The sequence below is a fragment of the Helicoverpa armigera genome, chromosome 29 (genome assembly GCF_030705265.1).
Source record: "Helicoverpa armigera isolate CAAS_96S chromosome 29, ASM3070526v1, whole genome shotgun sequence".
In the NCBI taxonomy this organism is placed as follows: domain Eukaryota; kingdom Metazoa; phylum Arthropoda; class Insecta; order Lepidoptera; family Noctuidae; genus Helicoverpa; species Helicoverpa armigera.
The window spans coordinates 1,347,649-1,358,234 of NC_087148.1; the positions used below are offsets into that span (position 1 = coordinate 1,347,649).

A 10,586-nucleotide genomic window follows, 5' to 3' on the forward strand; every position below is an offset into this window, starting at 1 on the left:
CGACCAACATGGTTGGAAAGAGGCATAAACAGAAGAAAGGCAGAGGTATAGTTATCGGGACGGATATTGAGCTCTCGGCGGAAGAGTGGGAATCGCTTTGCGCACTGTACACATACGGCGATAAACCAATAAATCGCTTCTGCGCAGGTGAAGGTCAGGGCTCAATATCCCTGTCGATGATTATACAGACACAAGGTTGGTTGAAGTTGGACCTTGTGCAAAAGAAAATACTTTGATTCTTTTGGCTCCTTTGCGTTATTCGACAGACGTGATAGATTTTAGGATCGCCCAACGAAAGTTGCAATGAAATAAATAAACATATATTATTATGCATGATTTCCCGAATTCTATGTTGATGTAATTCCCGTGTAAAGTCAGTTCTGTGTTATTACTGGATTGATCATTGTGCAGGTAAGTAATCCTTAGTTTCTCTTATTTTTATTTTTGTGTAAATCTGTGAATCAAATTATGATTTGTGAACAAATTCGTAATACATAAGAGTACCCGCACTTTAAAGAGATATTTTTATGATTGAAGAATTTTCAGTCCGTCTGATACCGGCTAAATACCTAATCTTTCATACTGATTTATGAGATAGACCAACTATCGGCCGACTAAAAGTTTTCAATATGCGGGTATTATTATATGGCCCAATCCGGAAATCAGACTCCATCCGCAGAAGTTGCACTATGCGTCTAGCAGATCAAAGAGGCAGGCAAATATAAATAGTATACCTAACAGGAGGATGATGACCTAACAGTTATCTATTATAAGTATGTGTTAGGTAATACTCAAAATGTGGTAAAACCTAGTTTTAGCCGGCTAAAACTAGATGCAGCCGGCCGCATGCGGCTAAACTTAGCTTATTTCCAGTAAAAAATAGGTTTAGCCTTTATCAAAGCGGATTGAACTGGATGCAGCCGCATACCGGTTGATAAAGTTACGTGTGCCCTTTTTATCATCAGCTAGAACTAGGTTTTGGTAATAGTAAAATGCAATCCATCCTCTATCCTCCGAGCCTTTTCCCAGAGGATGGAGGATGGATGCAAAGCAGCCCGTTATTTATGTAGTTATCAAGTACCATCACCTGTCCAGCCTTTTCCCAACTGATGATGATGATGATGATGATGATGATGTCCTCCTAGCCGATTATCGGCTACGGCGGCTGTTCTCATGTAAGGAGATTAGCCAACTGCGCAGGACATATTATAGTGCACAAGCATTTGCGTAGACACAGGTGCACTCCCTATTCCTTCACTCTCATAACCCGATGGGACGGCAATCCGACACGACCGGAGAGAGATCAGGCGCAGGACCGACATTTACGTGCTCTCCGATGCACGGGTGTATCAATCACCAACTTCCAGGCTCCGGGCTGCTTTGTGAAAGTCTTCTAAAACCCACAAAGCGATTTCGGCCCGACTCGGGAATCGAACCCGAGACCTCGTGCTCACCAGCCGCACTTGCGACAACTAGACCAACTAAGTTGGGGGTCGGCTTCCAGTCTAACCGGGTGCAGCTGAGTACCAGGGATTAACATAGAGCGACTGCCTATCTTACCTCCTCAATAGTCCTCAACCAGTTACATGGGCATCCCATAGACCTTACTTAGACCTTAATAACCCTTGTTAAGACTGGTTTTCAAGCTTCTGACTGCCCGTAACGACTGCCAAAAATTTTCAAGTCCCACCCGGCCGGGAAACACCAGTTTATTGTGCCTTCCGAAACATGGAAAAACTTTTCATAATAAGACGGTCAAAGACCGACCGCGTCAAGCGTTGCTTAACCTAATGATCGATCGAACTGCAAAGATATGATGGCCCACCATGAATTTTCAGTTCATATTTTCTAAAGTCCATCATCAGATCAGTTCAACAGTCCCATATTATTGTGTTGTCATCAGAACTACATACAGCTGCCAATTTTCACGACGCTACAATCCTTGGAAGATGGTCAAATTAATTACTTACCTTAGATTCTGTAACATAGTTTTACATACATGTCGGTCCTGATCTATCTCCGGTCGTGTCGGATTGCCGTCCCATCGAGTTATGAGAGTGAAGGAATAGGGAGTGCACCTGTGTCTGCGCAAATACTCGTGCACTATAATATGTCCTGCGCAGCTGGCTGATCTCCTTAAATGAGAACAGCCGAGGTGGCCGAAATCGGCTTGGACGCCATTTACATACAGGTCGACCTAATAGAAGCGTGTCAAATACGTTGATGACATTAGTACTAGTACTTTTAGGTCATATTGTATTTCCTGTGATTATACAATAGCATTATGGATTTGAAATTGAAATTTCTTTGTTTCATTCACATTTACTTGTACATTATTTAATTCAAGACATTTTGCAATTCCTAATTCATTGTTAGAGTCACTTTCAAAAGCTGTCCTGTGTGACTTTAAGGACTAAGTTGAGTCATCAGCAAGTACCTAATCAATTGTATTCTAATATTTTGCAAAAATCATTCATAAATAATGAAGGTCCTAGCATGCTTCCTTGCGGCACACCATAGTACATTCACAATTCGGAAACGAAAGAAGTTAATTTAAGAAGAAAGATTTTAATTGCTATATTTTTTTGTGAATACGGTCTTTTATTGTAGATATTATCATCATCTGCCTAGCCTTGTCTCAACTATGTTAGGGTCGGCTTCCAGTCTAACCGGCTGCAGATGAGTACCAGTGTTTTACAAGGAGCGACTGCCTATTTTACCTCCGCAATCCAGTTACCCGGGCAATTTGTTGTTGACATGATAAACAATATTTGAACCAATCATACGCTTTGCCTGTAATGGCTTAGTTGTCCATTCTACAAAGTGGATGAGCATTAGAAACGAAATCAAATGCTTTGCTTAAATTTAAAAATACTGTTGGTACAGCCTGCAGTTTTTCATTGACTTCTATTGTAACAAATAAAAAATTCTGATATAATTTTGGCTAGAGTGAAGGACACGTTTTTATTAGATCAAACTGTATAATTTAATCGAAGGTAAACTAAACCTAAACTTATTAACCATCTTCCAAGGATCGTAGCGTCCTAAAAATTGGCAGCTGTATATAGTTCTGATGACAATACAATAATATGGTACTGTCAAACTGATCTGATGATGGAGCCGATACATAAAATGGATTTTTTTATTAGAAAGGTGTGGTAATAAACTTTGACCGCGATTAAGTTTTGCATTTATAAAAGCGTGAATTTTTTAACTGACCGGCATTTATAACATCCTACGTACGATAGGACGTCATTCAGTGAGAAACAGATAGGTATATTATGCGCATTATAAATAGTTAAATAGTAGTAAAAGTCACAAACAATTGAGTTTTCAGTTCTATTAATAAGTTTTGTAAGGACCAAGAGCTAGCGACTGACAGACGTTGGTTGATTTGTAAAGGTTATATGTACGCGTCATTTTACGGTGGGTTTGAACGGTAGATAATTACGAAGTTAACCCATCAGTTGGTTTTTGAGAAATATAAATAAAGAGAGAATATAAATAAAGAAATAGATAGATCGATATTCTTTATTAGGTACACCAATTTTACAATTTTGATCTTAAACTACATAGTTAAAGTAGGTGACATAATGAGCGGTCTTATCGCTGAGAGCGATCTCTTCCAGACAACCTTAGGATGGATTGAGACGAGAAGGAAAAGACTATGTGGTACTTACTAATCTTTAATACTAAATCTAATCCAAAAACTCTTTTTTGACATACTTATGCCCCTTTATATAAAACACTAGCTTCTATCATATAGGTTACACCCGCGTCCTGTGGGAACTACTGCTCGTACCGGGACATACGATATCAATGGTCAAACTGTATAGAAGCCTGTCGGTCATATACCCGCTGTAAGTTAGATGCAAACACAAAGTGACAGCCTTCATAAAATAACGAAAGGATGGCAGTTGCTGGCTCTTGGCCTATAAAAACATATTGTAATCATGCCCTAATTACATCAATGAGCTAATTACTTACAAACACAATAAACATCAAAACAAACAAAGTCATAAATTAACCGAATGCGTCAATTGCTTCAAACCTTGAAGAAAAATTCCGCTTATTCCTGAAATAGATCGCAAAACGCCCGCCCTTCACCATTTTCAATGCGTTTTTGCTGGGAAGAAGAAGTGCCGCAACAAACTCCCCAGCAATACATATCTGTCTGTTAGGTGTGAAGAAAGTTAAAATTATATAATTTCTATCAAAAAAAAAAACAATATAGATATCTACTACTCTATCACTCTTAAAAGTCAATTGCCCTCCCTTAAAAGTCATAATTCTTTTACAGATTTGAGAACATTGGAATCAAAATGGGGACCAATGAAGAAATAGATCCAGCCCAGGCATTAGAACATAAACTGTTCAGTCGGAATATGGCTATGGATGAAATCACTGCACGCGGAGACTCGGCCGTGCAGCAGTTCTACTGCGGCGCCACCGTGTTCGTGACAGGCGGCTCCGGCTTCCTCGGCAAGCAGCTCGTAGAGAAACTCTTCAGGTGAGGGATATTTGTCAGGCCGTGGAGACTCGGCCGTGCAGCAGTTCTACTGCGGCGCCACCGTGTTCGTGACAGGCGGCTCCGGCTTCCTCGGCAAGCAGCTCGTAGAGAAACTCTTCAGGTGAGGGATATTTGTCAGGCCGTGGAAACTCGGCCGTGCAGCAGTTCTACTGCGGCGCCACCATGTTCGTGACAGGCGGCTCCGGCTTCCTCGGCAGGCAGCTCGTAGAGAAACTCTTCAGGTGGAGAACCTAGCATCAGCTGTTACAGCTCTATTGAGCTCTAAATTTGATCAGCAAAAAGGCATAAATTAAAAACTTATTAAATTTTTTCAGGGCCACAAAAGTAGCAAAAGTCTTCATTCTGTTGAGACCAAAGAAAGGAAAACAGATGCTGGAGAGACTTCAGGAAATGTTACAGGATCCCGTGAGTATTCTTTATACTCTTACTGTTAAGCGTAATCACTCGATGAGTAGAAGAAGTGGTGTTCAAGACATGTGTTGTTCAAAATATGGCGTAAGACAGAGCTATAAAGTCATGATCGCTTTTTAAATGTGAGTATTTATTAATTTCCAGGTTTTCGATATTCTTCGGGACACACAGCCAGACTTCATCGACAAACTAGTACCAATAGCTGGTGACGTAGCTGACATGAGACTGGGCATCAGCGATAAAGACTGGGACACTATTACAGATGAGGTAAGATAGTCAGAAGACCATCAGTCAGAAGACTTGGATTGCCAATTGCTATTTGCTATTTTCCAGTCTTAATTATCATCACCCCCTGCTCGTATTCTACAATCTGCCAGGCCTTATCCCTACTACGTTTGGGGTCGGTTACCAATCTGATCGGGTGCAGCTGAGTATTAGTGTTTTGCATGGAGCGACTGCCTATCTGGCCTTCTCAACCCATTTACTATTTGTCAGACTTGCTGGCTGTTGACTAACAACTCCCGTAACGACTGCCAAAGATGCTCGCCCATACTTTATATGACTGTAAGAAATTCTTTGATTTTAAGACGGAGATTATTATGCATATGGCCGCGACCACGAGGTTTGATGAGCCACTCCGAGTTGCCACATTAATCAATGTACGAGGTGCAAGGGAGGCGTTACTCCTCGGGAAAGCCTGCAAGAAGCTCAAGTAAGTGAATTGTGAAATAATATTCCGTTTCAAAGTGTAGGTACTTTGAAACGGAATATTATTTACATAACTTAAACTTTTACATACTAGCTGGTGCCCGCGACTTCGTCTGAGCAGGTTTAGTATTTCGAACAATATGTTTACAAATTGTAGCCTATGTGTTATTCTGATGTATAAGCTATATTATTGTAAAGTTTCATTAAAATCCATTCAGTAGTTTTTGCGTGAAAGAGTAACAAACATCCATACATCCATACATACAAACTTTCGCGTTTATAATATTAGTAGGATATTAAAAAAAAAACATTTATTCACGCGTGTGACACATGGACAAAAAAAATAAAAAAATAGCCATAAAAAAACGAATTACAATAAGAGACACGACACGAGAAGAAGGTACATAACGGGAAATATGTGTCATACCCACGTGAAACGGCCATCGCTCAGCATAATCCTGAGACCCTACACGGGACAAAAGCCTCAGCGCCAATTTTCAGCGAGAGCCTATTGTTCTAAACTGGGTATCAAATCTCATATATTTATATATAAATCAAGCTTATAAAAGTCTTCAATTATTGCAGTTTTTGTAACAAAATGGTGGACTTTATAGGTAGCAAAGCACATACCGCGGGCCACTAGTTGAATATAAAAGACGTCATGAGATGATGGCCAAATTCTATTAATTAGAAACTTCTCCACTCCGCTTCGATTCGGTGGAGTCTTGTCCAAATATTCAATTGTAATATGTAGCTCTACTTCTTTATTAATTTGGTGTATACGCAGTCTTATATTGTTTCTCTTTACTTCCAGGTCCTATGTCCACGTATCAACGGCGTACGCGCATGCATGCGACTTCCGTATCAACGGTGACGTGTTGGAAGATTTCTACAAAAGTCCAGTTGACCCTGAAGCTCTCATCAAGATAGCGGAGACTACTGATGAAGACAGAATTAATAAATTTGCTGATAAGTAAGTAATGTTCAATATTATCATCATCATCTCAAGAGCCTTTTTCCTAACTATGTTGGGGTCGGCTTCCCGTCTACTTGGATGCAGCTGAGTACCAGTGCTTTTACAAGGAAAGACTGCCTATCTGACATCGACCTGATATAGACACAATGTTTAGGTATGCATTTTTTGAAAACTATATTTAAACTGTTTCAGTTTGATTACAAATTGGCCGAACACGTATTCGTTTGCTAAAGCCGTGGCCGAGGAGACAGTAAAGACATTGGGCGAAGATATGCCTCTCTGCATAGTGAGGCCTGCTATAGGTACGTTTTTAAAATGTATTTAAGGGTGAAATGCACCATGTACCTATAACGATACCTTGGATATGGTGCATCACCATATACAACAATATTTAATTTTAATTTACTAACCCTTAGGTATAAGCATTACTAACAAGTGAGCCTATGTTATGTAGCTTCAATAAAATAAATTTTATATATAATATACTTGCCGACCATTGGTCAAAGTAGAGATTTAAAAACTAAACTTATAAGCCGTCCCCAGCTTAGTTAGGAAAAAGGCTCGGGAGATGATGATCATGACTTATAGTTAAATGGTGCGTAGAGCGCAACCCTGTTTGTCATGCAATACTCGTAGCAATATCGTGTCCAAACCTCATCTTCATCGAATAGGCCAAATTCTGCCAGTATGTAACGGCACTGTGACGATCATAAAAATGTATATATTATATATATATACTACCTATTCTATACTACCTACTTACTCTAGATTCAAGTGAACATTTCTGAAATGTCCTCATAATTGTGAGCTTTGTGCGCGAAAACAGCTAGCAGTGGACTAGCGCCGACGCGTACATATTTGTGATATAGAAAATTCATTATATTACATTGTCATACATACATATACATTATATTGTCATTATATATTTTCAGTGGTACCTTCTAAACGAGAGCCGAGACCTGGCTGGGTGGATATATCAAATGTATACGGTGCCAGTGGAGTGAGTATCAAACTTTCATTGGTCACTAGTACAGTTCTTACATTACGATCGTACCTTAATGTAGGCTGTGGGTCAATGAGCGCCAGCCATCGCGATCTGCATCTATCCAATGCCCGTCACTTTTTTCCAAGGAGCCCGAATGCGATTTCCTCTCTTCTTCTTTCTCCTACAATGTTCCCAATTTTATTTGGGGTCCCCGAAATATATTTCCCCTGTCACTCGTCATACTGATACTCACGACCTTCCTATTCATGTCATCTTTCAGGCAATCCATCCATCTTTTCTTAGGTCTGCGATTAATGCGATTTCCTCTCAAACTGCGGAATTACAGAATTATTATTTTTTTATATTATATTCCATCATGTTTTGGATTAGAGATCATTATTAAATCTCCAATTGCAAAACAACGGATCAGTTATTGTGATCCACAGTAAAACTTGTCTGCTCCATCAACCTTTCATCCGGCTGCTAACATGATCTTCTTCTTATTACGTCAGATAGAAAATTAATCTCTAATAATTCGTTCTATTTCAGACGGTGCTAGGATCCTGCATGGGACTCATGCATGCCCTCTACTCGGATAACGTGACCCAAGTGGGTCTGATTCCTGTGGATTACGTAAATAACACAATTATAGCCTCCGCCTATGAGACCGCCAAAAGAATAGCTGATGGAGACAACAGCATTAAGATTTATACTATAACTGGGTCTACGAGGAATCCTGCAGTATGGGGTGAGATTTTTTTTCTTTATATTTTGAGCTTTGTTAGACTTCCATGAAGTATGTTTTCTTTTACATGAAGCGACTTATCTGACCGTCTCAACCTTAGTAGATGGAACCCTTTTTTTTTAACGACGTCAAAAATCATGAAATGACCCCTCCCGCTGTGGGTTAGCAGCGACGAGGGAGTGTCAGACTCTTACTGACTAAAAACCGTCGTGTTCCGTCATAGGCCTTTCATGTGCCAGGGCCGCGGCATCTCTTTCGAACAACCCGTAGCTAGATGGTACCCCTCGGGTAACCATGAGAATGGTTGGCAAAGTTGCTGTCTTTTGAGTTTCAAGGATGTAATGAATTACCTTCGGGGCAGTTTAACATAGATAGGGATGATTTCCTTGAAGCACAGGGGTATTTGGCAAAAATGTATCTGGACTCCATTATCTTGAATGAATATTTGCAGAGCTTGGATAAATACCTATATTTTAACCTTTCACATCCCCGCCTGCGTAGATTCAAACGGATTTCTCTTATATTTGATGTTTGTTAACAAGCAATCTATTTGTTACAGGCAAGTTACATCAAATTATTTCCACCGATGTCCGAAAAATTATGTCTCCTGCTGCCGTGTTCTACGGGTTTGCGTGGCAGACCACTAATCCTATCATATTCTGGATATACTCCTGGCTTCTACATCTGATACCTGCCTACGTTATCGATGCCATCTGCTTCGCTATTGGAAAGGAGAGGAGGTGAGGAGCTCCTATTATTTAAGGTCCTACAATCGATAGTATCGACCATGGACTAGCATTCATGTCCAAAAATCTGACCCGTTCCTTTTGAAAATCAAAGGGAGTGCCCTATATTCAGTGGCAGTGAATGTCTTTTAGATGAGACGTCGTCCTATGAAGGTCTAACTATCTCAAGCTTTTGAGGTAATTTACTGTAGATGCAGGGGAAACTAGTGTCAGACTAGAACAGACTTAACTACCTATGTTTCTATTGGATCTCGTGTAATGTCTAGGTGTCAGTGCCACTCTTTAACGGAATCTTTAGACACCATCACAGATACCACATTATCTGCCTAGCCTTACCCCAACTATGTTAAGCTTGACTGCCTGTCTGACCTGGATCCAACTGTGTTGGATTTGGTTGCCATTCTGACCTAGTGCAGTTAAGTACTAGTCTTTTATGAGAAGCGACTAATCGCGTAATCTGACACCCCTTGGTAAGGGGTTTACAGAAACCCTGAAATACAAAAGATTATACAAGTAACATGAAAGGGATAATAGTTGACGTGGCCCTTAGTCTCAGGTCCACAAATGATGGTGATTCTAATATTCATTTTTTCCCATTTTTTAAGGGTCAATTCCCACTGAAAGAGCAGCGGCCGGCAGCGGCCGGCAGCGGCCGTAATTGCAAGGGATTGAGCGTGAGCGCGGCGGGCCGCGCGGCGCCGCGCGGCGCCGCACCGCGCCGCGCTCTTACATTTTCCGTGCTCTTACGGCCGCTGCCGGCCGCTGCTCTTTCAGTGTGAATTGACCCTAACGTATGTTTTTCTCCCTTTTCAGATTCGTAAAACTATATAAGAAAATGTACAAACTACAAGTAGTATTATCTTACTTCACCTGCTTTCAATGGCGGTTTATCGACGACAATACTGCTAAACTCTTCGATAGCTTATCGGAAGCCGACCAAGCTATCTTTGAATTTGATGTCAAAAAGATCGATTGGGGAGAATACATGTTGATTTGGTATTTAGGTATAAGGAAATATGTAATTAAAGATGGTTTGCAAGGTACAGCGAAGGGAGTAAAAATGCAAGAAGTTTTCAAGTATCTTTTATGTATTATAGCGCCTCTGTATATCTATTCTTTATATAAGCTGCTGTATTTTTCTTTGTTAGTGTTATGTTATACTGTAAGATATGTATTATCAATAAAACTGTTTTAATGTACGTGATGTGTGTTTATTTATAACTTCGATATGTATGTAACTATGTAATGGAATCAAAAGAAAATTGAGATTACTTGTATCGCTAATATTGGATTAAAAATTGCGAGCAAAAGATGGACCGAGCTTGTATCTTAAGATTACGGTTTTGGTAAACTTCTAGTTCAACAACAATCTTTCATAGATCGTAGCGTCATGAAAGTTGTCAGCTGCATATAGTTCTAATAGCAATACTATGTTATATAATATATATCGGCGCGTGTCCATATATTTTCCAGCGCGGGATACC

General features: G+C 40.1%; 1 protein-coding gene and 1 long non-coding RNA gene across 2 annotated transcripts; both read left to right on the forward strand.

Annotated features, from left to right (window-relative positions):
• Positions 1-4,303: 4,303 nt before the first annotated feature.
• On the forward strand, positions 4,304-5,209 carry LOC135119072 (uncharacterized). The gene is made up of 3 exons (XR_010277961.1): positions 4,304-4,631; positions 4,846-4,936; positions 5,087-5,209. It is a non-coding gene; the product is annotated as an uncharacterized LOC135119072 (long non-coding RNA).
• A 272-nt stretch (positions 5,210-5,481) lies between these two features.
• On the forward strand, positions 5,482-10,297 carry LOC110381111 (fatty acyl-CoA reductase wat-like). Its single transcript, XM_064042519.1, has 7 exons — positions 5,482-5,654; positions 6,465-6,623; positions 6,819-6,928; positions 7,559-7,626; positions 8,161-8,359; positions 8,916-9,096; positions 9,916-10,297. The coding sequence occupies exons 1-7, from the start codon at positions 5,482-5,484 to the stop codon at positions 10,295-10,297; spliced, it is 1,272 nt and encodes a 423-aa protein (XP_063898589.1).
• Positions 10,298-10,586: the final 289 nt, after the last annotated feature.